Below are 25,743 nucleotides of genomic sequence, written 5' to 3'. Positions count from 1 at the left end.
AATTTAGAGTCAGTTCACTCACTTGTGCCACAAGTACAGTTTGAATAGTGCTTCAGGCTGTAGGAGAGCCCTTCAAGGCAGTGCACACTGCTCAGCCCACTACACGACAAGAACCAGTTAATGCAAGAACACAAAAACCAGCAACAGTTCAATCAGACCATTATTTGTCTGCAGTCCTCTGATATCAAAATCAGGAACATAGAAAATTAGGGTTTCGTTTACTACCGTGGGTAAAGTCATTACAGTTCACGTCTTCTCGTAAAAGCCGTAACAAGCAAATGTAAATATGGAATTTACAAAAAAAAAAAAAACATCTATAAGCAACAGTCCTGTTTTCCTTTAAATGTACCATGAAGCTGAAGTGACCGCTGAAGGTAGTGAGGTGATTTTCCACAGTGTGGTTTGCCTCCTGTGCCTTATACAAGTTCTCACTCTAGTGGTCAAAATGTGAACTGCAGTGAATGGTCGCACACCAAGAGGATGAAATGTTGTTCTGTGTGTTGGTGAGGTCCGGGACTTCCAACAAGTTGAGCTGCGTGGGGAGTTTTATAGTCCGAAGCGGGCCGGGGTGCGTTTGGGTGTCATGGGGGCCTCTTCTCGTCGTCCTGGGGTGCAGATTTTCACCGCTCTGGATAACAAAAGGAGGAAAAGATAAAGTTCTAATTGCTGAAACATGCAATCGGATTAAAAACGTTGATGCATCTCCTTGTTACAAGCTAAATATGTTATTGCCTTGAAATGGAAGGCCACAGAAAGGCCAGGAGTGAAACAATGGATCAATTCTATGTCCAGTAACCTGGCGCTTGAGAAACTAACGTATATGGCCAGAGGAAAACTCGAGGACTTCAAGGACATCTGGCTGCCCCTTTTGCATCTTCTAGACGCCTTTGACTTTGAAGAAGTGGAGTGAAGTGGGGGGTGGGAGGGAGGGGATTTTTGGGGTGGGTAAGTGTTGGGGGGGGGGTTGTTGTATTTTGTTTTGTTTTAAACTGAAAATCATAATAAACATATTTAGGAAGAAAAAAAACGTTGATGCGGTTCTGGTGTGAGCTGCTGGAGGTTAACATGTAAGCAGCAGAACTGCAGTGAAAACACAGACCCGTGTCTCTAAGAGGAGAGTAGGCACAAGGACCCAACGCCTCTGACGGCACAATCTATCATCTTTAATTACGTGACAATGACACTGCCTACACTTCCCTCATCTCCCCCTCCAGCTTGCTTACACACGCGGACACACACACACACCTTGGGCAATTACACCATTAGACCTTAACCCGTTTCTCATCACTAGGAGATTATTCCTCTAGACCTGGTTTTATTTTGGGTTTAGCACCGGTTTTTATGTTTCAACCACCAAACACTGACTCCAACCATGAAAAGCTGGTACTCCAGCAGAACCAACTGTTGTGTTTTTGGCTGGAACCAAAGGAAATATTCTAATCTCTAGACCACTAGACTTCTGGTCTCTAAACACAGTAGATGTAAACAAAGTCAAGGAAACAAGTCACAAATATGAAACTGTGTTTTTGGATATTAAAATTGTGTAATTTTCCACACAAATACTCAGTTCTGGTGATTGGACCTTTACTAACCGACAGCAGGGAGGCATATGAAACATTTCATCCTGGTTTGAAGTCAGGGACCAACCAGGAGCCCCGCTGGAGGACAAAAGGCATCCACGAGCCCAGGAGAGGCATCAACTTCATTACCACACAGCCCATCTTCCTCTGCCTGAATCTAATTCTTAATCCTAAACCTCTACTGTGATTATTTTCAACATATCTGTCACACGAAATTCAAGGCAGATAAAACAGCTGATTAATTAAGAATAAAAAATCTTTTAAAATCACTCCTTATAACCTTATTTCTCTCTGTAAAGCTGGCAGATGAGTGTGAAATTAAATTTTCGGTCTTAATTTGAAAATGAATGTTCCCCTCCTTTTTCTGTTCTACTGTGGCACAATTTAAATTGCTGCAGTAATGGGGGTCAGCCCGGAGTCAATATTATTTCTTTTTGTCTCGTCTGGAGGGACCAGAGGTGAGACAAGCTCATCATGAAGAGTGAGAAAGGTGGAATGGAGGGAAAGAGGGGAGGGAGATGGGTGGGCGCTGAGGAGGGTAAATTAAACGTTTCTAATCTTCACAGTGGAAGGAAAATGAGCGCTGAGAGGAAGCATTGCTGGACGACGCTAGTATAGTGAAACAAACGTGCCTGACACTTCCGATGTTGCTCTTCTTCTCCTGCTCTTCTCGACGCGCTCGCAGCTGCTCCTCGGCCAGGGCCATCTCGTGCTCCATGTTGTTGATCTCCTCCTTGGCCCGCCGGCGGTTCTCCTGCAGCAACAACACAAACATGAAGATAAATCCCACAATGCTCTTTGTTGGTTTGTCCAGTTCAGGAATCTTTATCCAACCTTTAGGTGGAAAAAAGTTATTTATTTCTATTAGCTTCTCTGCATGAGATCATGTTACATTGAAAAAAATGAGGCTATTTTCATAAAATAATACTCATTATCAGAACTGGTGCTACAGAATAACTGGAGGTCACAATAAGTGCACACACACACACACACACACACACACACACACACACACACACACACACACACACACACACACACACACACACACACACACACACACACACACACACACACACACACACACACACAAAACATCAATCACTTCTTATTTATACTCAGATTTGTTACTAATTATTCCAGAAAGCACTTATTTCTTCCTTCAAATAACTGATCATTAAAAGTACATTTCTTCTGCTGAATGACAGGACACACTAACCCCAGCTTTCCACTGAATGTGTAAGCGGTGCATAACGCAGTAGATGCGTTTTTCCAGCGAGCTCAGCCATGCGCCCCTTCCCACTGGGAGTGTTTCAGACGACAGGTGGTAGCAAAAGCGTTCCACACAGTTCACAGGTGGATTTCAAGATCACGCATGATTTTGCCCATTTACATGATAATAAGCAAAGAGAAAGATGACAGCAGGTATCCAAAAGATCTGTGGATCTCAGCAACCAAGGTATCAAAGGTAGTGTTCAACCCAAGTCTTCAGGCTGCAATGATAAAGACGCCCACTAGGAGTGCTACACGAGAACCTACATGCTAATTTCTGACCCTCATCGACATTCAGCTGTGCATGGCTGGAGGAAACCAGATCTTTTTGTTATGTGTTTGAAGCTTTACCGTTGTAATACGCTAGCCATAAGCTACCAGTAATAGATAGTGTTACAAATCAGTTTTCCGCTCCTGTAGCTGATTTCCTGCCTGTCTCAATCCAAACTGATGAACTTGATGTGTTCTGGGAGCATAGTGTGAAAAAAAAAAAAAATAAACTGACCTGAAGCATGAGTTTAGCGACATGACAATACGCTTCTGCTCCACGGCCAGTGGAAACCTACCAATTGACTATAACAGTAATCGCTGCATTCTACGGTTCGTGGACTTCACTAAATGAATACGTATTTGGTGAAAAGTTGGGGTCAGGCATCGTGTTGCATTCTTCAATGAAAGCAACACCTACAACCGCTAGAGGAGTTCTAGGAGCTTTGTGAATTCAACCTCGGATGAGATGCGAAACGTCTTCAAGCAAAAAAAGTCCAGTTGCCTTTGTTTGAACCCTTTTGGATTACATGACCTGGATGACTGAGAACCTTCACCAGCAGATTGATAAATTAGAAACTTGACCAGTTTCATATTCAACAACACCCTGCAGCCCTCTGCTGACCAAACGTGATAGTTTTGTGGAGCAGGTAGGTGCTAGGGGCTGCATGGCTTATTTTTTTTAAGTCGACAGTCAAGTAATGAAAATCTAGTCGACTTTGACTAGTCGTTGATGAAGTCATACACCTGAAGCGGCTAAAACTGACGATGGGTGACCAGGCGTTTTTTTCCCGACGCGTGTGTGTGTGGGGGGGGGGGGGGGGGGGAGGGGGAGGGGGGTCGCTAGAGTTTTTGACAATTAAAATTGCACCCAAATTTTCAAAGTTAAACACATCTCTTAACAACGGTAGTTTCTGCATCTTTACTGTTCCCCTGCTTCAGCGTTCTCCCCTCTCCCCCTGCGCAGCGGCTGCAAACTCACTGATGCGCCTGCAGCCTCTCAGAGTTGCTGCTCTAAACATTAAATAATTGTTTAATTTTCTGTTCCTCACTTCTGATTACCTTCAATGGTGTCTGTTTGTTGCAACCACCAGGTACAAAAACTAACTTGTTTTTATTTGACTATTTTTCTGTCCTGTCTCTGTTTATTATCTTTCTGCATCTCCTCTAAATCCTAAAGAAAAACTGCTACCTGGGTTCATATATATTCACCTTATGAGTTACCGTTGAACTGCAGTTCTAAAAGATCTACCGACCGCAAAAACAGCGGAGTGCGTGCTGTGTGCCGGCTGCACCGATGAGGTGAAATCACCGGAGGACAAAACAGGTGATGCGCTCCGCTCCACAGCAGCGAAACGCATCAGGCACAAATAAAAGACAGAAAACATAAAAGGAAATGAGCCGACATGAACGATCGTGTGTTAAATTAGTTTTTGAGGTGGCGACACCTGATTTGATAACGTTACTGTGGCCGTGCTCAGGACGCAGATGTCTGGAGTGCGTCAACGATCAGAGCTTTGCATGTGCAAGCTGGTTAACCCTCTGGGGTCCAGGGTCTAATTTGCTGTTTTTGACTAATTTAGAGTTTTCCTTTGTATTTCCAAAATAGAAACCATAACCTTATGTGGTATCAATCTTTCAGCACAACCTGGACTTTATGAATTTACACATATTTTTTATATTTGGACATAAAGGGGTTGCATATTAGACCTTAAATCACTCAAAACCATAATCACTGACATAATCACTCCTCTTGTTGGATCTCCGAGAAGCTGGATCTCTGCCTTCATCCTCTACCTCATCATGACCCAACTCTTCTATGAGGAAGGATGGATCTGCCACATTGTCATCAACATCCTCGCTATTTGCCTCAGACTCCGGCTGTGAGTCTCCGTCCACTTCCTCTGCTTCCAGGTCAAAAAACAGCCGTACTATCTGAACTGCCTGGTGGACATTTATCCTTCTCATCATCCTTTATATAAGCCTAATAAAAGCCTACTAAACTGCAGAGACAATATATCTGTCCAGATCGCTCCAAAATATGAGGTTTACCGTCAATATCTGTCTAATTGTTTGTTGTTACTCCGTTCGCGCCACTCCTTTCCCCGCGAAGCGGCTCCTTTTTGCGCACATCTCGTTACTCGTGCAGCCTTCCTCTCTCTCTCAGCTACATAATGATACTTTTTATCAATTGAATATGTGAGACTTCCACCAACAGCAAAAGGATCTCATGTTTTTGTGGGTTTTTTATGTTCACAAGCACATTCCCTCTCACGGATTACTAAACCGCTGTTTTGACAAGTTGTCAGATTGTCTAAAAATAGGTTGTTTATTTTTGTGTAGTATAACTCCACTTTTACGTTGCCTATTAACAAAATTTAAAAACTGGGGTGTAGTTTATAATCTCCTTTTTAAAGAGGAATTGAAACCAAAACTCAGGAAGGCGGAGTCTTCCTGCTACAGTGTCCCAAATCAGACCTGTTCAAAAGACGCGGATACACGTCCATGGACCCCAGAGGGTTAAGGTTAGGATGGGGGTGAGGGGAACGTTAAATTGCAAGAGGGTAAAGGTCACAATTCGGTCAAATGTCTGTTTTACCGCGGGCGTCAGATACCAACGCTCTGGCGACGCGCAGGGGCTCGTCACCTGCTGTCTTTTCCGAGGACTGCATCTTGTCGGTCACTATCACGTGACAGCGACTAGTCGATGACAGGCATTAAAAAGTCACTACAGAGCAGTGAAGTTGACTAGTCGACTAGTTGATACAACCCCATAGGGGGTGCACTTTACCTGCTTTACAGCCGTTAGCTGTAATACAGCAGTTAGCATTTTCTGTATGCCAATCGTCAACAAAAAGGACATGAAGAAGAAACAGAAGTTGTTTGCTATTTCTGTTAGCATCATGGTGGAGCCTGGAAAGTAAGTGAGCAATGTCTTTGGAGGCAAAGCAAAGAGCTAAAACTAGAGTGAACATCGGCGTGGCATGCGCTAGTTTGATGAAGCTATAGGAAGCTACAAAATCACGAACTGATGGTGATCTGGCTTTGTTGCTAATGGACTTGTAAATAATATTTTTCGTCCAACAATGTGGATCTTTTGACTTCATGGTTTACTTTAGTATTAGCTGGCTTATGACAGTGTTTGCTCATTGTTAGCGCTAGCAGCAGCACTCACTGTACCGCTCTTCCCTTCTCAGGCCTAGTCCACACGTAGCCGGGTTTTTTAAAAACGAATATCCGCCCCTCCAAAAACTTGCATCCACACCACCGCGTTTTAAAAAAAAACTCTGTCCACACGTACCCGGATAAATACTTTGTTAAGGACATGCCAGACCTGTAGGCGGCAGTACTTCCCCCGTTCTTAACCTCGTCCTTCGTCTGTGGTCTTCCGCAAGGAGCAGTAATTCCGCTTGCAAAAACAAACAAGCAAAAAGCGCTTGGACAATTGATGGATCGGGTAGTGACAGAGCTCAGCTCTGAGGGCTTCCATGATGCCGGCTAGTGTAAACACAGGTCGCACACGTGATGTCAGCATTTTTTGTCGCGGAAAGTGACGTTGCAGACCTTAAAACTCCGGTTTTGTCTGTCCACACGCAGACACCCAAAACGGAGAAAACGCAGATCTTCACTTTGGCCGGAGTTTTTAAAAAGATCCGTTTTCGTGTGAAAAAACTCTGTTTTCGTGTGGATGACAGGCCAAAACGTAGGAAAATATCTACGTTTTGGCAGATCCCCGGCTACGTGTGGACAGGGCCTCAGTGAGACTACCGCCATTGTTTTAAGTTGTTAGTTAAAGCCTATTTTTATGACCTGACTTTTCCTCACTCATACATTTTTATTGTTGCCATGTATTTTTATTACGACTGTTTTCTGCTTTTGCTACGTGTTTTTACTGTTGGCTGTGCTTTCTGTTTTATTTATTGTGTTTTAATTTTTTATCTGCACAGTACTTAGGTCGGCTGCCATGCCGTTTTTAAATGCGCTTAAGAAATAAACTTGGTCTGGTCCAGCAGGCTGCTGCAGGGTTGTTTACAACAGTTGTAATTCCACTTTTAACCAGTAGGGCTTTCTCGGGGTCTTGTTCACGAGTGAGGGTAGGAGGGATCGGGAGATCGACAGGCGGATTGGTTCAGCATCTGCAGTGATGCGGACGGTGAGCCGATCTGTTGTGGTGAAGAGGGAGCTGAGCCAGAAAGCCAGGCTCTCGATTTACCGGTCGATCTACTTCCCAATCCTCACCTATGGTCATGAGCTTTGGGTAATGACCGAAAGAACGAGATCGCGGATACAAGCGGCCGAAATGAGTTGCCTCCGTAGGGTGGCCGGGCTCAGCCTTAGAGATAGGGTGAGGAGCTTGGACGTTCGGGAGAGACTCGGAGTAGAACCGCTGCTCCTCCGGATCGAAAGGAGCCAGTTGAGGTGGTTTGGGCATCTGGTCAGGATGCCTCCTGGACGCCTCCCCGGGGAGGTGTTTCGGGCACGTCCTGCCGGCAGGAGGCCCCCGGGTCGACCCAGGACATGTTGGAGAGGTTACATCTCCAATCTGGTCCGGGAACGCCTTGGGGTCCTGCCGGAGGAGCTGGTGGAGGTGGCCGGTCTGGAGCTCCCTAGTTGGGATGCTGCCCCCGCAACCCGGACCCGGATAAGCGAAGGAAGACGACGACAACGATGACCAGTAGGGCTGAGAAGCAGGGAAACTGCTCTGTGTTACTTTAAAATGAACATTTAGCCATTTTTGAGTCAACTAAAGATGATGAGCAGTTATGGATTATCTCTTAAACTAACTTGGTGTGTTTCAATCTCATTCAAATCAATCCACTGGTTCAAGAAATCTATCGACAGAAAAACAAATAAACAGGATTTGACCAAAACATTATTGTGCACATTATTTATATTATGAGGGAACCAAATTGACCAAGTCAGCATGTTTTTTTTTTACCTGTCTGCTTTTTCCTGCATGTTTGATGCTATAAAACATGGGCCCAAGTTCTGCCAGCCACTCCCCGTCAACAGCTGTGACACACTGCATGTACTCCTACAAAAACACACACATTAACATCAAGAACAACCCTGTTGAGTAAACGCTTTAACCTCAATTTTTTGCATCTTTACCTTTGTAGTCATGACGAGCTCGTGGTAAATGATGTAGTCAGGTGTGTAGCCCATACCAAACAAGGAGCTGGTAGGATGTAGGTGACACGGCATGCCTGTCCTCACGTTCACATACTCACCAATGCCCTGGTAACATGCATAAATAACAAATTCAATTCCAGCTCAAAATTACGGGGCCTGAAGTTTAAATATGTGTTTGTGTGCTTCTGCAGGGGCATTCAAAGGTCAAAACAAAGCAGGCCATGAGGGCTAATTTGCTGCTCAACCTGGCTTAGACAGCAGAAAATGCATCTGCAGTATATCCAACATTACTATGATTGCTTAGGCTGGCTGACTACTCATAAGTCAAACTGGGAACCTTTATTATACAGTCATGATTTCAAATTCCCTTTCAGATTTTAGCGGCGTATTAATGTGAGGCCAGAGGGGATATTTCACCACTCTGTAATTATGCTGCTATAAATCTGCCTCTGTGCCCAACATATAAACCGAGGAAAACCCAGAGAGATGATTGCACCTTGAGCTTGGCCGCCTGGTGGAAGTAAGCAGCACAGATGCACTTTCTGATGATGTCCCAGTCTGAGCCACAGGAAACCAGGTTCATCTTCTGCTGCACCATGATGTCCTTTAACTGGGAGCGCACCTCACGCACCTTCATGGAAAATTACAAAAAGAAACTAACAAACATGGACTACATCATCCATCATCTCTTAAAAATAATTAGGAGCTTTTTACGTTACTTATTTCCTTTTACAGGGTATCTGCAGGTTTAAGGGAGCCACATTTAAGACTTTTTAAGACCTTATTTAAGGCCACTTTCACCAAATTTAAGCTATTTTTTTTAATTAAATTTAAGCTATAATTTCCAGCTATTGCCTGGAACCGGTGCTAACCACGTCGTGAACGTGGGATTAACCATCCAGTTACCATTAATGTTGCACTTCCCCATGGCGCAAACTCCCACTAGCATGCTCATCTAAAAATAGCTCCCCTTTCACAACCAACCGAATGTGTACGGTTCCGCTTACGCCAATATCGTACACAAAAAATGCTGAACTAACTAGAAATTCATGAAAATTTTATAGAAATAAAAGAATCTTGTTTATTGGGTCTTTGGTAATTTAAGACCTTTGGAAACTATTTAAGGATTATTTGTCATTTTTAAGGATTTTTAAGGCCTTAAATTTGGAAAAGCTAATTTAAGACTTTTTAAGACTTTTTAAGGACCCGTGGACACCCTGTTTTAAATTCTATAATGTACGGTTTGTCAAGTTTTACAAACTGAAAATAAGATGCCAGCGCGGCCCTCAGGAGCCTGACCTTGCGCATGGCCTTGGTGTGGATGAAGTGGTCGTTGCACCAGATGCTGGAGTAATTGTTGTTCTTCCACTGCATGTACACATTCAGGTAAGTCAGGTGGTCGCTCTCTGGGACCGAGAACTTCTCCCTCACTTGGTCGCTCTCCTCTTCTCGACCCTGAGACAAGTACACACTTTAGTCAAAAGTGTTAATATATTAAAATACTTTCATCTTATCCAAAGTTGCTAGATGCCCTTTGTTTAATGGGTTCACCATTTATTTCCTGTTTTTGGTCTAAATTATCTTTAACTTTAAACAATGCAACGGCGATGGAATAAAGGGATTACTGAAGTGATTACAAAACAACAAAAAAAGATTACAACCACCTTTCTTTACACATTTTCTATCCATCTATAGAATATTCAACTTTTCTGTCCATTCTGTTTTTGCACCAACAGTTTTCCTGCTCCTACAAAAGGCTGGTGGCAGGAAATGGGCAACATTTTGATCAAAACAATAGTTTTTTTTTTGTCCAGGTGCATGAACACACTATTGCTAAGCGCTATTCATGCTAGCAATAAGATGATCGTTATAATCAGAACGTAAATAACAGTAGGCGAGACCTGGACAGGGATCAGTAAATCCCTACAGCTGTGTGTTAAGATTAATCACATTTAAAGGTGTGGTTCACTCGTTTAATGAATACATTTGCAGTGGTCTCCAGTAGCAATGAATGCCTTAGTGTGTGTACTCTGGGTAAAAGAGCTCTGGTGTGCTGGTTTCAGGAACCAGAGGTGAGCCACATCAGTGTTAGAGCTGAACACGGCAGGATTTGGACATCTCACCTCTGACTGGACAACAGCAAACGCGACTCTACCAATGAGTCCATTTGCTCTGCAACATTGATATTTTATAAATTTATAAGGAGTTCTGCTATGTGGTGGAGTTGTTAATGCTAACAGTTAACTTCTACTAGCCAAGACACTCTCTGCTTGTGTCAGCCTTTCCCGTTGGGAGTCGAGATGGGTGAGTCCATGAATGTTAGGTGACAGAGTGATGTAGATCTGTCAGTCTTTTCTTATCCTAGAGTTTCACCGTCTATTTTCTATCATAAGCTAATGCAGGAGATAGGTGTAGGAGACTTTTCTCATCTTCAACCTGTGTGAAAAACTCTGAGTGACTGATTATAATTAGAAATAATCATTAAACATTGTTTTTTTTGTGAACCACGCCTTTAAACTTCTCCCATTCCGTTTTTTATCTTTATTCTTGTTGTTTCTACTACTACGCATTCATTTTTATTTTCAGAATTTTCATCTTTTTGATTATTTAATTAGAAATGCTATTTTGGTGTTCTAACAAAGTCATTACTCCTCAGGCTTAACAGAAATCTACCAACCTAGCCACCCACCCACTCTCTCTGTTCCCACCTAACTGAGGAGTGACTTAAAAAAGCACAAACACCTTAGGTCTGTAGAAGATGGCTGGCACAGAAAGCATGGAGACGATGATGAGGATGTCCGCGCTGCAGCCCATGTCACACGACACGATGAGCATCTTAGAGAGGGCGGGATCGAGGGGGAACTCCACCATCAGACGCCCTGTCGGTGTCAAAGCACCTGGGTGGACAAAGAAACACAGTTACAAGGTCACACGTGTGAAAAAAAACACATGAAGAGCATCGAGACATCTTCTCCGTCAAAGCTCGCCAACTCTGCATGGCACTTGTTTATCTATCAAAGCCAGAGGAGGATGAAAAGCTGACAGCTGAGAAAAAAAAAGAGCGAGATCAAAAAAATAACTTTCTGATTTAAATGATTAGAGGAAATAGTCTAAGAAGCTTATGATGAGGAAAAGCAGCCAGTTACGGGCAGGTAAGCTTTAATCAGTGATAATCTGCTGTTAACACACCATGCAGAGAATTGTCAAAAGTGCCCCCTTCCCTCCCCTAACCTTATCCCCAAATCCGTAAATCCTCTGGAATCTGGCTAAGAATGAGATAGAAATGAGACCCGGCCAGTCAAACCAAACACAGGATCAGTTTCTAGGCAAGGATTCCAGCCTGGAAGTCTGAGCGACCTCCTGCTGGCCTGTTTGCATCATCAGTGCAGCATCCTTTCCAGAGGCTGTATTTGTAGTCTGTAGGAGCTCAAAGCATCACTCAGGGAGAAAGGTACTCCTGATATAAAGAATATTCTTTTAGAGCTGAGGAAAATAATCACATAATCGATGCATCGAGATGCGGACTTAAACGATTATGTACGCCATAATCGATTATAGTGGAATGTAGTTTTGTTTTTTTAACGGCGGCACCAGCGCAGCATCCAAATCTGTCAGAGTGAGCGTCCTCCACATTTACCAAGTGGTTCCGCCATAATGTGGTACTGCAGGGCTGAGCGCTAGAGTTGTAACCTGAGACCGAACCGGAACCGAATCAGCCAGACCGGTTCTGTTGGATTTGGGCCGTGAATTATGTTAACTGAGTGGGTTGTCACGCGGCCCGCTCCGCTCGCTCACACAGCAACTGAGAGAGGGAGGGAGGGAGGGAGATAGAGAGATAGAGGGAGAGAGAGAGAGAGAGAGAGAGAGAGGAGAGAGAGAGAGAGAGAGAGAGAGGAGAGAGAGAGAGAGAGAGACACTGTCTGCTCACACAAGAGAGAGGATCGGAGGACGCTCCTCCAAACCGATGCTCCAAACACGCGTTATTATTTTCATAATTTAATTATTATTTTCATAATTTAATTATTATTTCTCCTTGAAGCGCTCAGTCAGACCAAGTGTTGTGATGCTGGGAGGTCCGGTCTTGGGGAGGGGGCGGGGTCAGTGACTGTGGCTGCAGCGTCTGTCTCTTTTATTAAGGGACACGGAAAAGTTAAAAGGAGAGAGAAATAGAAGATAGAAGTTCTTGTTCAACTTTATTCTTTTGTTTCATGATGATAAACTGGTGTTAAATTCAGCTTAAAGAGAAGCTGGGAGGAAGCTTTGGTTCATTTTAAGTTACAGGAGACTTGTCTCCTATCTGCTCCTCCAGAGACAGCATGGACATGAAGGTTACATGGTGAGGGTCCCACAGGACAGGTTAGTGGAAAGGTTTGTAGTTAGCTGGTTAGTGAAGGAGATCCATCAGCTGGGTAATTTACTCCTAATCCAGCCCACAGCCTTCTGATGGTGTTATTATCAGGAAGAATAAAACACACATCTTAAATATTATTGGAAGTGTAGAATTAGTTTTATGTTTTATTATTTTCTGCATCAAACAGAACTTGATTCATTCTCCAACATTTCAGAAACGAACCACTGGGTTCAAATAAAATAATAAACTAAGTCAAACATTTCATTTGGTGTTATTTCTGACAGCCTTCAACTGTGGCATAAATATTTGACTCTAGAGCTGCTCAGAGACATTAAACATTCATATATGGACCCATTATGTATTTTATTATTACATTATGTGTCCTGTAGATTTTCAGTACCTTTTTTAGATTTTGTGAGTTTTTGTAAAGCGTGTTTTTCTCAGCCTGAGGCGTGGTGTTGAACGAGGAAACAGATTGTTTTACTTTGTTAAATCTTCTTAAATGTTTAAAATGTTTTGTCCTAACCTGTTGTGAATGGAGAGCTTTTGAGGGATGGCAAGTTGTGTCAATTACGTTTTTGATTAAAAATGAATAAATAAATAAATAAATAAAAAGCAATTATCTGGCATCTTCTATTTATCAATGAAAACAAATCAATGTGAAATAATGGTGATGCATCGTGATATTGAATCAAATTGAATCGTTGACCCAATAATCGTAATCGAATTGGGAGACAAGTGAAGATTCACACCTCTATATTCTTTACTTTAGAGCTGGAATTCCATCATTCAGTCAGATTTTGTACAATAATCTAAGGTTCTTTACAAGAAACGGTTTTATGCATGCTGGCTCTCAAAATCCTGAATAGTTTCTCTGCAGCCTTATGTCACCGTACCGATCTACAACCAGGTATGGCTACACGAGTGAGGATTGCTAGGAAATCTGCAAATTAGAGTATAATTATTTATAGAATTTTTAGAGTTTTTCTTTATAAATATTAGAGTCCTTTTGTGTTTCTTTCATTATGAAACCTTTCAGCATTAGCATGGCTGTAGCCAGAAGGTCTAACACATGAAGCAAACTAGTGAAGTGCAGCAGCTAGAAGCTGACCCCAAAACGTCACTCAGTCCAGCAGACTCTAATTCTCAAAGTGTCAAGGTCTTCCATAAAATCTCTTTTTCCCCTCACGGACCATCATAGTGGATTCATTCTTTCTAATCTACAAACTGATTGTCACTTTGTCAAATTGTCAATTTAATACAGCAATCAAAGGAAAACGAGGTCCTGGATGAGGAATATTTTCATGTAAAAAGGTTTCAGGTGTGATTTTCTAGCTCCACATCCCTTCAGACTCCAACGTGACAGAGATAATTCTGAGTAAAGAATCAGATTTAATAAGAATAAGAAATAAAAATGAATGATTATTAAAAAAAGGAAACAGCTTTAAAGGCTTCTTTAAGGCACAACAGCACCTGAACGAAGTGAATAAACAGTCAGATGATTAAAATGATTGCAGGTTGGCTCACCTGTGTTGTCCAGAGCTCCGAGGATCCAGAGCTGATACATGGAGTTCAGCATGTTGTCCTCAGGCGGTGGGTCCATGAAATGGAAAAGGAGCAAGTCCTGAACACCCAGAGACTTCAGCAGCAGAACCACGTTGGCCAGGTTGGTCCTCTGGATCTCAGGTATGGTGGTGGTCAGCATCTCGTTCTTGTAGGCACTCTGAGTGTAAAGTCTTAAAGAAAGTGACAAAGGTATGGTTAAAAAGCCAAACGTGGGAAATTTACAAACGGTAAAATAAACTAATTAAAAAGTTTTGTTGAACTCTTTCTATTTTTCTGAACCCGTTCAAGCAATTAAAAATGTATTTTCTGTTGTAACATTCACAGATTTTCTAATTATCCCTCCCACTGTCTTTATGGGTGACCCTGAGGCCCGCTCACTCCTCACCCCTGCCACGTGTACCTCAAGGGATAGACCATCAGTCCCGCTCAAGGGTCAACCTTCCTCGCGGGGTCACCCATTAGGACAGTGAGAGGGTTAACAAATACCAAAAAAAAGAGGAAGCTGCAATTTCCCTGCAAAGTCTGAGTCCGAACACAGAAGCTCATTTATCAATAAGTAATGTAACTTAATAAAGGTGTTTGTAATTACTGAACTCACACCTCAGGTAACTTTACCTGTAACACTGTCCCGGCCCAGTACGACCAGCTCGGCCAGATCGCTGGTTGGCGTTTGCCTGACTGATGGGGTAAACCTGGAGAGCATCCATACCGATGCGAGGATTGAAAACCTGTTGACAGGAAATAAAGAAGTCATTCACAAACAGGATCTCAGTCACAACACGGCATGAAAAACATAAAAATGACACGTAAGCCTGCCGTACCTTAAGTTTACAATATCCTGCATCCACCACAAACATAATTCCATCCACGGTGAGGGACGTCTCAGCGATGTTTGTAGCTACGATGCATTTCCTCACGCCATCTGGAGCCTTGAAGAAGATAAAAATAACATCTGTGAGCTGGATGCTAACACCAAAAAGGGAATAAAACTATGTTAGTATGATTTCATGTTTAGGGGATGATAAAAAAAAAACCTTCTGGAAGATCTTTGCTTGGAGGTCGGATGGAAGCTGTGAGTAAATGGGCAGCACAGCCAGGGCAGGAGCATTTTCTAAATCTTCCAGGCGCTCCACAATCTGATCTGACGTCACCTGATGGAAACAAAGATCAAATATTAGCAAAATAAAGTTAGGAAATTTTATTGCAACATGTTAAACACGACATACGGTGCCCAAGAAAAGACAAGTACATTTTAAAGAAAAATGCTTGAGCAGAACTCTCTTTTTTAATGAAGCATTAAGAGGGATTTCAGCAGCCATGTCCATCACCTCAATGTCCTCCTGTCCAGGCATGAAGATGAGGATGTCTCCCGCCATCCCACTGAGGTGGATTTGGAGAGCCTGCTTCACAGCAGCTTCCACGTAGTCCTCCTGCGGCGTCTACACATCCATCAAACACGTCAACAAAAAAGGGATCCAAGAAAAAGCAATTATGAGCAGATTAAATGTATGATTTTCACTAAATCAAAGCAGCCTTGAGGTGAAACTACATTAAATGCATGACATTCGTTTACCTTGCTGAACAATATGTCCACAGGGAATGTTCTTCCTGGAATGTGGAATATGGGTACATTGCCAAAGAACGCAGCAAATTTGTCTGAGTCCATAGTGGCAGAGGTGACGATGAGCTTCAAATCGGTGCGGCGAGATACAACCTGGAAGGATACGTAAACAGGAATCAAGCCTCTGTGTCTTATTATGGAACAAAATGTAAATAAATGTGTACTTTACACTTGGTAGTTTTACTGACCTCACGGAGCAACCCGAACAGCACGTCTGTGTTGAGAGAGCGCTCGTGAGCCTCGTCCATGATCACAGCGCTGTAATGGTCCAGGTCGGACTCTCGCAGGGACTCCCTGAGCAGGATTCCATCCGTCATGTACTTTATCAGCGTTTTCTCAGATGTGCAGTCCTCAAAACGAATTGCATATCCAACCTGAGAAAAAAAGAATATTCAAGTTATAAACATCATAAATATGATCAAAATATATTGTGTACATATTTAAAAATCATCTTGTGATGCATAAAAATACTCAGCATAAAGTTGGAAAATTATTACATTTTTCTGAGTTAAGCCCTTGTGTTAATTCACGTGCTTTTATGCACACTTTACCTCTAACAGGTTTTAGTTTAGTTCTCTTTTTCTTTCTTTCCATTTTAAAGTCCTAAGTTATGAGGTAGCTGTGGCCAATCGGTGGGCTTCCTGTTTAATTCTACATGAAACCCTCGAGGATTCCCTGAAATATAAATAGTTTATCTCAGTAAGACTTTCCTGAATAAACAAATAAAAAAGAAAGAAACAGAAATCTACTGAATTTAGATCAAGAAGCTATGTTTCTAATCTCCACTAGATGGCAGTGTTGGACAGCACAAAAAACGAGACTCCACTTCAGACATAAATATCATTAGAAAACATTATACCAGAGCATTAAAGCCAGTTAATTTAACACAATCCACATATTTACATAAGTTCTTTATAAAAGTTACACTATTATTCATCAAAAAATTATACCTCTCAGTGGCCTAGTGGTATGAGTGTCCACCCTGGGACTGGGATAGAGGTTCAAATCCCAGTCGGGTCATACCAAAGACTTTAAGACGGGACCCAATACCTCCCTGCTTGACACTCAGCTTTAAGGGTTTGAATCACCAAATAGTTCCCGAGCGCAGCCACTGCTGCAGCTCACCGCTCCCCACGGGGACGGTCAAATGTGGAGATGTAATTTCAGCAGTGTGTGATGATGGCCAGTGGAACTTTACCTTTAAGTGTTGATGCCCAATAACTGTTCTGCTAATTACTTATAATAAACAATTAAAACAGGTTAAAGTAGGTTTGTGTGTGAACTTCTTTGGACAACCAAAGAATTGAAGTTGTATTGAGGTTCTTTTTAAAATGTTTTTTCTAATTTTTATTCACCCTGTGTCTTATTGATTTTTAGCTGTTATTTTTGGTATTTTTGTTGTATTTCCTTTTTATCTTTTATCTGTGTTCGACATGTTTGTATAACGCTGGTTTAATTAATCTAACATTTTTAGTGTACGGCACCTTGTTTGGTTGTAATGCCTTGTGAATGCGCTTTATAAATAAAATTGGATTGGATTGGAACCAGTGAAGATGTGAGTGCAGGACATGATCAATGAAGTTTTATGGAAAACAAAACCCCTCAATATTACTAAGCAGACATTTACGTGAAAGATGTAGAGTTGATTTGATTCATGTTTGTTTTAGTCATTTTTTAAACCCATTTTTGATTTTCTAATAACTTCTATGGGAGATAATGTTGAACAAAAGAGAGCAGGGGGGTTCTGTTTGCTGCAACAGTCTGATCAGCTGAAGCACCCAAACGTCTCACCTCCTCTCCGAGGTTGGTACCGATCTCCTCGCTGACTCTCTTGGCCACGCTCATGGCTGCCACTCTTCGAGGCTGAGTACAGCCCACCATGCCGTAGCGAGTGTAACCATCTTCATGCAGATACTGTGTCAGCTGGGTTGTCTTCCCGCTACCCGTCTCCCCAACAACGATAACGATGCTGTTGTCCCTGCAGGTTACAGTAGAGAAAACCCTACGTGTCACAGTTCTGACATGGTAAACGAGGAGGATGGAGCCATAAGCACAGATTTGTGTGAACACCTTATGATATTGAGAAGTTGCTGTCTCACAGCAAAGATAGGCAGGTACTGTCTCTGCTCCAGAATACTTTTCTTCTTGGCAAAATCGCTGCTCGCCTCACTTTTCTCCTTCATGTGCTCCGCAAATTTTTGATCCGCTCTGTGGGACATTCAAAGACATTAAACACAGAAGTTAAGAACATCAAATACCTCCTTCAAATTAAATAATTGTAGTTCTTCTTCCGGCTCTTGGAGAGTACAGGCACTTTTTTCTCCTCTCCCTCCCTCCTCCTCCCAAGGCTCTCTGTCCCATCTGCCTGAGCACGACGCTTTCTGCATTTTTTCTGGAAACTGGAAATTATTAAAAATGGATCTGGTCAGTTGGTCTCTCAACGCGATTGACAAAAATTTTTTTCTACGATGAGAACGGGAGAAGGGGCGCCCGGATGCCCCTCTGGGACAGAGCCAGCTGGGTATATCATGGACTCCTGGAAACAGGGGAACCTGATATGCCTCTCTCAACTGTCTGTAGAGGATTCTGAAGATGTCTGGATATTCGTTGTTTTGGTGTCGGGTTTCCTGCTGTTTGGCCTGAGCGGTTACCTGGCTTACCGGAAAATTAACGAGCTTTCGAGGAATATTGGCTCAATCCCGGAGCTCAGGGATGGAATGCATCGCGCTGTGAACGCACAAACTCATTTAATTGTTGAGATGAGTCGTCAGCTTGGACCTTTGGCTGAGATTTAGGCTCTGGCACAGAAGGTGGATTCCATCAAGGAGAGACTTGACAGATCAGCACGGATTGGGATTGATTCATTACATCATTATTGGATCTAGAGGGGTTGAAGACCAACAGAACTCTAAGGCAGAGAGGAAATTATCTCTGTCTGTCCCCAAACAATTCTTATCTGAATCTGGTGCCCTTGAAGCCTGTGAGGCTGACGTGTAAACTCCCCTCAGAAGAAATGTGGAATGCTGCCGTCGCCATGGCAACTCTTTCTCCCTTTCCCAGCCTGGGCGGGACTGCGACTGGTGAAGGCCGTGGAACCGTATCTAGCAGTCAATGTGCCCTCTAACTTATTATCTCCCTCCCCTGTCCAAACGGAGGTGATGAGCGCTGCTTCATGCGGCTGCACGCACTGAAGTGAGGAGAGTCCCAACCCTACCTCCCCACCTAGTGGACACTTCTGTTGTGTAATGTCTGAAATCTGTGTGCATTTCTGTCTGAGGTGATTTTTTGCATAGCAAAGATGCCCTCCCTGTGGAGGGTAACTCTGAAGTGCCTTTTTTTCCCTCCCCCTGACTCTATGGTCATATAAACCCTCTTGATCTATTACGGTAGCGCGACTCGGGTTGCGAATGACCACAGTCACAATTCTTGTCATGTGTCTATGTATGTATGTCTGATCTCAGAATTGTGTGTTCTGAAACAATTGAATTTCCATCTGGGATTAATAAAGTATTTTTGAATTTGAATTGAACTGAATTACAAAAACTAAATGTGCAGTTTTCCATTACTTGTAGTCCACTTTGCCATCTTCCCCAACCACTTTGGCCCCAGGCTCTTCATCTTCTTTCTTCTTTATACCCATAATATCACCCAACTTGGTGCCTGCCAGTTCCCAGTGTTTGTGCTGCGCCTGAAGGCAGAAACAAAATGTTTGAATCATTTACCGATTTTAAAGGTTTCATCAAGAACAATTAGTGCAAATGTACAAGGAGAAATTTGTGGTGGTAAAAGAAGCAAAGGGTCACTGAGACTGAAAACACGTAGGGATTTAGGAGGCGGTCTCGTCTCACCTTCTTCCGTTCTTTCTGCTCTCGATGTTTCCGGACAAGCTGGCTGCCCTTTCGAGAGATGATGGCCATGTCCGAGGTGGCGTCTTTCACAGGGATGATGGGCTCTGGCTGCAGGATAATAATACACAGATGAGAGAAAAAAAAAAGTTAAAAGAAACTCTGACATTAGTATATCAGATGTGTTGGTTTGATTTAAATCCAAACTTAGTTGAATTAAATAAACTGAAGACTAAAATGTGGTTTTCACCTGTTTAGTGAAGACTATTCTTCCATCCAGGAAGGGAGGGACCAGATTGTGAACTAGCAGGTGAACCTTAGCAGCATTGTCTTCCTCAAAGTCTTCATCCACCTCCAACCTTTGCACCACGCCACTGGTCAACATCCGATTGGTCTCCCATCGCTCATTATCCTAAGAGGAAACGCAAAGCTTGTTAAAAGGTTACAGGAAGCTTGTGCAAAAAGAAACGGATAACACCGTTTGTACCTCGTTGATCTGTCGCTTCTGTGCAGAAATTCTTTTCTGAGTCTGTTTCTGGAGGATTTGCTCTCTCTTCTTCACGTACTCCTCAGAAGTTGTAGTGAAGGGGTTGTGAAACTCATCATAGCCTTCATCCATCATGTACCAATCTCTGTCAGCTTGCTGCATGAAGGAAACAAGTAAAGATCTCAACAGGAGATAGTTTACGATGAAAAACAAATGAAATGATAACGGTAACACTCACCTTCTGGTCATCCTCCCACTGTTCTTTCTCATCTTCATTGTCAAACATAATTCCTCCCTCACGTTCGCTTCTACCTAAAGGAAACACCAAGAACAAAAGGTTAAATGCTTCATTTAAATCCAACATGAGTAAAAAATATTATTTTAGATTAAATTATGACCAAGCAGTAGAAAATATAAACAAGTTTACCTTTTCCTTGGGATAAGCGAGGCGTGGAACCCAAATGTTTTCTGTCATTGGCCCACTCGTTGTACTTGTAAGATGGTGTAGGTAGGGGTGTGTCGTCAAGGTAACGGCCTTTAACTGATCTAAAATCCCAGCAGGTAAATACGACATTTTAATCACGTTTAAAAGTTTTAGTCAAATGTAAAAACACCAAAACACATTTTTATTGTTTAAAAAAAAAAGAGAGAGAGATTCAAGCATCAATGACTATTTTGTAAAAAAAAAAAAAAAAGATAATTTGCATTCTAGAGCTCATAAAAAGAAATGTTCTCAAAGAACAAAACTATAAATTACAACATTAAACACAAACAGGAATAGAACGCTTTAGGGTCATCGAGGTTAAAGGCACAGTTTAAATAACATAACAGTTACCTGTCTCTCCTCTCACTTTCTCTGCCTGAGCGATGGCTTCTCTCTGAGCGGTCTGCCTCCTTGTGAGATGGGGTCGGAGATGGGGACTCCCACTGAGAACGCCTTGAGCTGGCGTAACCGCTGTCATCTTCATCCCAGTTAGAACGGGAAGGGGTGGAGGAATCTATGCAGAAAGAAAAGAAACAAACAAGAACACAGTGTTACGATGGGCGGCCCTCGGGCCGGCTAAGAGCAAATGTTCGCCCCTGTTTCGGGATGGGGCTGCTGGTTTGGAGTCCTCTGACTGCTCCTCCCACATCAGCTGGAGTGCACAGGTGCTTCACATCCCGCTGATGAGGACGCTGAGAGAAAAGGAGCACAGAGACGCGCAGAAAAAAAATGACACGGAAGTTGGAGACGAGAGAGGTTGACGAACTCCGACCCGTTAAAAGCCAAGAGAGGGCAGATGAAGCGGCCTGAGAAACTTTCAAAGAGCGGCTGACTGCTGGAGAGGGATAGGCCGGCGAGCGGGTGGGGAGCTGACGGAGATCGTGAAAAACTTGAACATGATGGAGCCTGAGGAGCCCAACTGAGAACGAGAGGGCAGCCGAGCCGAACTATGAGACTTGATCCGAATGACCTGATCCTGATCTTTAACCGGAACCTAGCGTTTGGGGATGCGGTCCTAAGCCAGTACATGGAACGTTGTGGACGAATGAGTATACCCGGTTCATCTTAAAGCCGTTTCTGTTTTCACTGAGCTCTTCCTTCTAACTTGTCATTTCCTAAAGTCCTGAAGGAAGTTTGGTGTTATTAAGCTCACAGCATTCCTGTTTTGCTTAAAGCCAAGTCGGCCCACCCTCCTGTTGACTCTTGAACTTGAGGAACAGCCTCACGGCCCGGAAAAGGACTGGATGCTAGAAGAGAATTGTCTTTCCAACGTGATTGGTGGTTTTAAAGTGTGCGCCTTAACAATAGAGGTGTGAATCTTCACTTGTCTCCCGATTCGATTCGATTACGATTATTGGGTCAACGATTCAATTCGATTCGATATCCCGATGCATCACGATTATTTCATATTGATTTGTTTTCATCGATAAATAGAAGATGTCAGATAACTGCTTTTTATTTATTTTTATCAAAAACGTAATTGACACAACTTGCCATCCCTCAAAATCTCTCCATTCACAACAGGTTAGGACAAAACATTTTAAACATTTAAGAAGATTTAACAAAGTAAAACATCTGTTTCCTGGTTCAACACCACGCCTCAGGCTGAGAAAAACACGCTTTGCAAAAACTCACAAAATCTAAAAAAGTACTGAAAACCTACAGGACACATAATGTAATAATAAAATCCATAATGTGTTCATACATGAGTGTTTAATGTCTCTGAGCAGCTCTAGAGTCAAATATTTATGCCACAGTTCAAGGAAGTCAGAAATAACACCAAATGAAATGTTTGACTTAGTTTATTTTATTTGAACCCAGTGGTTCGTTTCTGAAATGTTGGAGAATGAATCAAGTTCTGTTTGATGCAGAAAATAATAAAACACAAAACAAATTCTACACTTCCAATATTTAAGATGTGTTTTATTCTTTCTGATAACACCAGCAGAAGGCTGTGGGCTGGATTAGGATTAAATTACCCAGCTGATGGATCTCCTTCACTAACCAGCTAACTACAAACCTTTCCACTAACCTGTCCTGTGGGACCCTCACCATGTAACCTTCATGTCCATGCTGTCTCTGGAGGAGCAGATAGGAGACAAGTCTCCTGTAACTTAAAATGAACCAAAGCTTCCTCCCAGCTTCTCTTTAAGCTGAATTCAACATCAGTTTATCTTCATGACACAAAATAATAAAGTGGAACAAGAACTTCTATTTCTCTCTCCTTTTAACTTTTCCGTGTCCCTAAATAAAAGAGACAGACGATCACGCTGCAGCCGCTGTCACTGACCCCGCCCCCTCCCCAAGACCGGATCTCCCTACATTACAACAAGCAGTCTGACTGAGCACTTCCAGGAGAAATAATAATTAAATTATGAAAATAATAACGCGTGTTTGGAGGAGCGTCCTCCGATCGTCTCTCTGAGCAGACAGTGTCTCTCTCTCTCTCTCTGTCGCTGATCGAGCGAGCGGAGCGCGCCGCACGACAACCGCTCAATTAACATAATTCACGGCCCAAATCCAACAGAACCGGTCGGGCTGATTCGGTTCCGGTTTGGTCTCGGGTGACAACTCTAGCGCTCAGCCCTGCAGTACCACATTAAGGCGGAGGTAAATGTGGAGGACGCTCACTCTGACAGATTTGGATGGTGCGCTGGTGCCGCCATTAAAAAAACAAAACTACATTCCACTATAATCGATTATGGCGTACTCTTCTACGATGCAGAATCGTTTATGTCCGCATCCCGATGCATCGATTATTTGATTATTTTCCTCAGCTCTACTTAACAACACATTTTGTTTATCTCCCCAGGGTGGGTTTCTACCCTTGGGGTCTAATCTAGCCTTTTAGTTTGGTTTTGATTATTATCATTGTTAATGAGTATTCTCTCTTGGACATCTTTAGTTGGGGTTAGTTTCCAGGCTTTTAACCTGAAATAAACCTGTTTGTTTTGTGATTTAAGAAATTGTTTATGTTTAAGAATAAAAATCGTTATTCTTTTTTTAAAAGGAATGGACTCGTCTCCCTTTCATGCTGCAAGCCCTCAGACTCCTGGCAGGTCACACTTGAGTTTGTAACACACAGTACATTTGGATAAATACAAACGTACTGTACATACAGACCCTTCGGATAAAAGCATCAACCAATTGCACAAACTTTGATCGCCCAGACGAAAATAAAGAAAACAAACCTTTGGGTGGATGCTGTGGTGTTGAAGGTTCCTCTCTCTTACTCCCTCTGCTGATGCGCTCAGACCAGCCGTCTTTCTGTGAGCGCACACTTCTCTCACTGCGCTCTGATCGATTACTGCTGCTGCCACCGCGACTAGATCTGCTGTCTCGCTCATCTGACAGAGAGAAGAGAAAGCTAAATCTTATATTCAACTCACACTTTTTTAAGTGGTCAAATGTGGAGAGCAAATTTCGCACATACATCAGTGTGTGACAACTGATGGGACTTTAACTTTAAAAATCATAATCCAATTTCCGAAACATGCTTTAATTCCTTCATTTATGTAAAATAATTACATTTCTGTTTGATCTGCAGCAGAAAAATTGCTCCAATTTCACAACCAAGCAACACTCAGTAAAGCAGACACCAACGTATCATCACGATGAACTACAAAGACCAACATTACAAGAATAATAATCTGAGATCTTTGGAAAATCACCTCTTTCACTCCTGTGCTCTCTGCCTTTATCTCTGTTCTTGTCCTCCTTGGAGGAGGCATAGACTCCGTGTTCACGCCTGTCTTTCTCTCTTTGCTGATGTCTGCGTTTGAACTCTTCACTGACCCCTCCTGGGTTAGAGGGTGTCTCTGAGCCGGTCACACGGTACTTCCGGCTAGAAGAAAATTATTTTTTTATAGCAAAACTGAATTTGTTCATGAGTAGTCAAACCTTTTCATATATTTCCCAGAACGTTTTAACAGAATTTACCTCTCCTTCTTGGCACAAGTTGTATCGTTGTCCTCCTCATCTGAACCAGAGTCACTTTTATTTTCTTCCCAGTCCTTGTAAGAGGAAACCTTTGACTTCTTTCTGTTTCTTTCATCATCTTTAGAATCTTCCTGCTCTTTAGTCTCACGCTCCTTCCTTTTCTGAGCAGCTAGAAGATCCAAGCCCAACAATGATGTTCGTGGTGTGGGTGCCCGGAAAACATGGGGCTCTGCTGCAGCACTCTTCTTCTTTACTATCAAACCACCAACCTGAGCTGTGGGATCTGTCCCCTCCAGCCTGTGCATGGACATGTCCTCGTCATCCATATTCTATGGGGAAAATATGGAAACACAAAAAAGATAAAAATCTGATAACCTACTAAAGTGTGGCTTATAATAACAAAAGCAAAGTATATTAGAGCTGTGGCTTCTAGGTATGCTACTAAAACACAAAATTGAAATTGAATGCTAGTGATATTCCAATTGTTTGTCATTATGTAGATTATATTTCCTTAATTATTCAAAACAAGTCTTATATATAGAAGTCTATTTTTAATTCATTGATTTCTAAATTCAGCCACTGTACACTTTTGCCTCTCAAATCTCTAAATAGTTATTTATTAGCCTCAATAGTAATTGCATTATTACATCCTTAATTGGGGAAAGAAGAAAAAAATACGTCTGCCAAATACATGAACTATTTCAGATAAGAATTCAGCCACACTAACAAACCATTTAGTCATCAAAATCTACTACTTCCTAACGTTTTAATCATGCGATGCGACCGGTTTGATGTGTTAGTTTTTTTCATGACCAATGAAAATAAAAATTATACTAAACGATTATCTAGACTTTCAATAATGTCTGTGTTTAACGTACCTCAGTTTGAGAGGCTAATGCTAACGCTAACTGCTCCAGTCACGATAAAAGCGGACTACAGAAAACGCCAGCGACTTTCTCTAGATGTAAAACAAAATATTCCAACAGAATCGTCTATGTCTCATGTTAACCAAATGACAAACCTGTGTTTGAGAAATTTTAGACTTGAAGTCCTATAAAAGAATTAAATCGCGGGCTTCGTAAACGCAACGCCAATGTTTACGCACAAGAAAGCAGACATTACAATCCCATCATCCCCTTCTTCGTCTACGCCAGTGTGACGCTAAAGGTGCGTTGCTGCCCCCACAGGCAACGTGACG

General features: G+C 42.4%; 1 protein-coding gene across 2 annotated transcripts; it reads right to left on the bottom strand.

Annotated features, from left to right (window-relative positions):
• Nucleotides 1-326: 326 nt before the first annotated feature.
• Nucleotides 327-25,702, bottom strand: dhx38 (DEAH (Asp-Glu-Ala-His) box polypeptide 38). Of its 2 annotated transcripts, none has more exons than XM_015952969.3 (27): nt 25,567-25,702; nt 24,546-24,874; nt 24,278-24,450; nt 23,798-23,953; nt 20,958-21,120; nt 20,550-20,668; nt 20,361-20,434; nt 20,123-20,278; nt 19,886-20,047; nt 19,639-19,746; nt 19,357-19,478; nt 17,861-17,998; nt 17,582-17,768; nt 15,979-16,164; nt 15,743-15,883; nt 15,498-15,608; nt 15,204-15,320; nt 14,991-15,098; nt 14,785-14,897; nt 14,131-14,339; nt 10,995-11,149; nt 9,552-9,707; nt 8,749-8,883; nt 8,232-8,357; nt 8,059-8,154; nt 2,213-2,334; nt 327-628 (listed from the first exon to the last, which is right to left on the bottom strand). In XM_015952969.3, exons 2-27 carry the CDS (start codon nt 24,869-24,871, stop codon nt 547-549), a joined length of 3,741 nt encoding a protein of 1,246 aa, XP_015808455.1. In that variant the 5' UTR covers nt 24,872-24,874; nt 25,567-25,702; the 3' UTR covers nt 327-546. The 2 variants fall into 2 exon arrangements, with proteins under 2 accessions (XP_015808455.1, XP_015808456.1); XM_015952970.3 differs by lacking the exon at nt 25,567-25,702 and adding an exon at nt 25,424-25,562.
• Nucleotides 25,703-25,743: the final 41 nt, after the last annotated feature.

The sequence above is a fragment of the Nothobranchius furzeri genome, chromosome 9 (assembly GCF_043380555.1).
Source record: "Nothobranchius furzeri strain GRZ-AD chromosome 9, NfurGRZ-RIMD1, whole genome shotgun sequence".
Taxonomy (NCBI): domain Eukaryota; kingdom Metazoa; phylum Chordata; class Actinopteri; order Cyprinodontiformes; family Nothobranchiidae; genus Nothobranchius; species Nothobranchius furzeri.
The sequence above is the reverse complement of the archived record's forward strand: the minus strand, read 5'-3'. Positions and strand labels throughout refer to the sequence as shown.

Bases quoted from the DNA above. Each gene is read 5' to 3' on its own strand.
- dhx38 (XM_015952969.3), bottom strand. From the start codon at position 24,871: ATGGATGACGAGGACATGTCCATGCACAGGCTGGAGGGGACAGATCCC. The intron at 15,099-15,203 runs GTTTTTTTTTTA...ATCTTCTTCAAG, and splicing joins AAGCAAAGATCTTCCAGAAG to GCTCCAGATGGCGTGAGGAA. The intron at 2,335-8,058 runs GTAAAAAAAAAA...TTGTTGCTGCAG, and splicing joins ATGCAGGAAAAAGCAGACAG to GAGAACCGCCGGCGGGCCAA.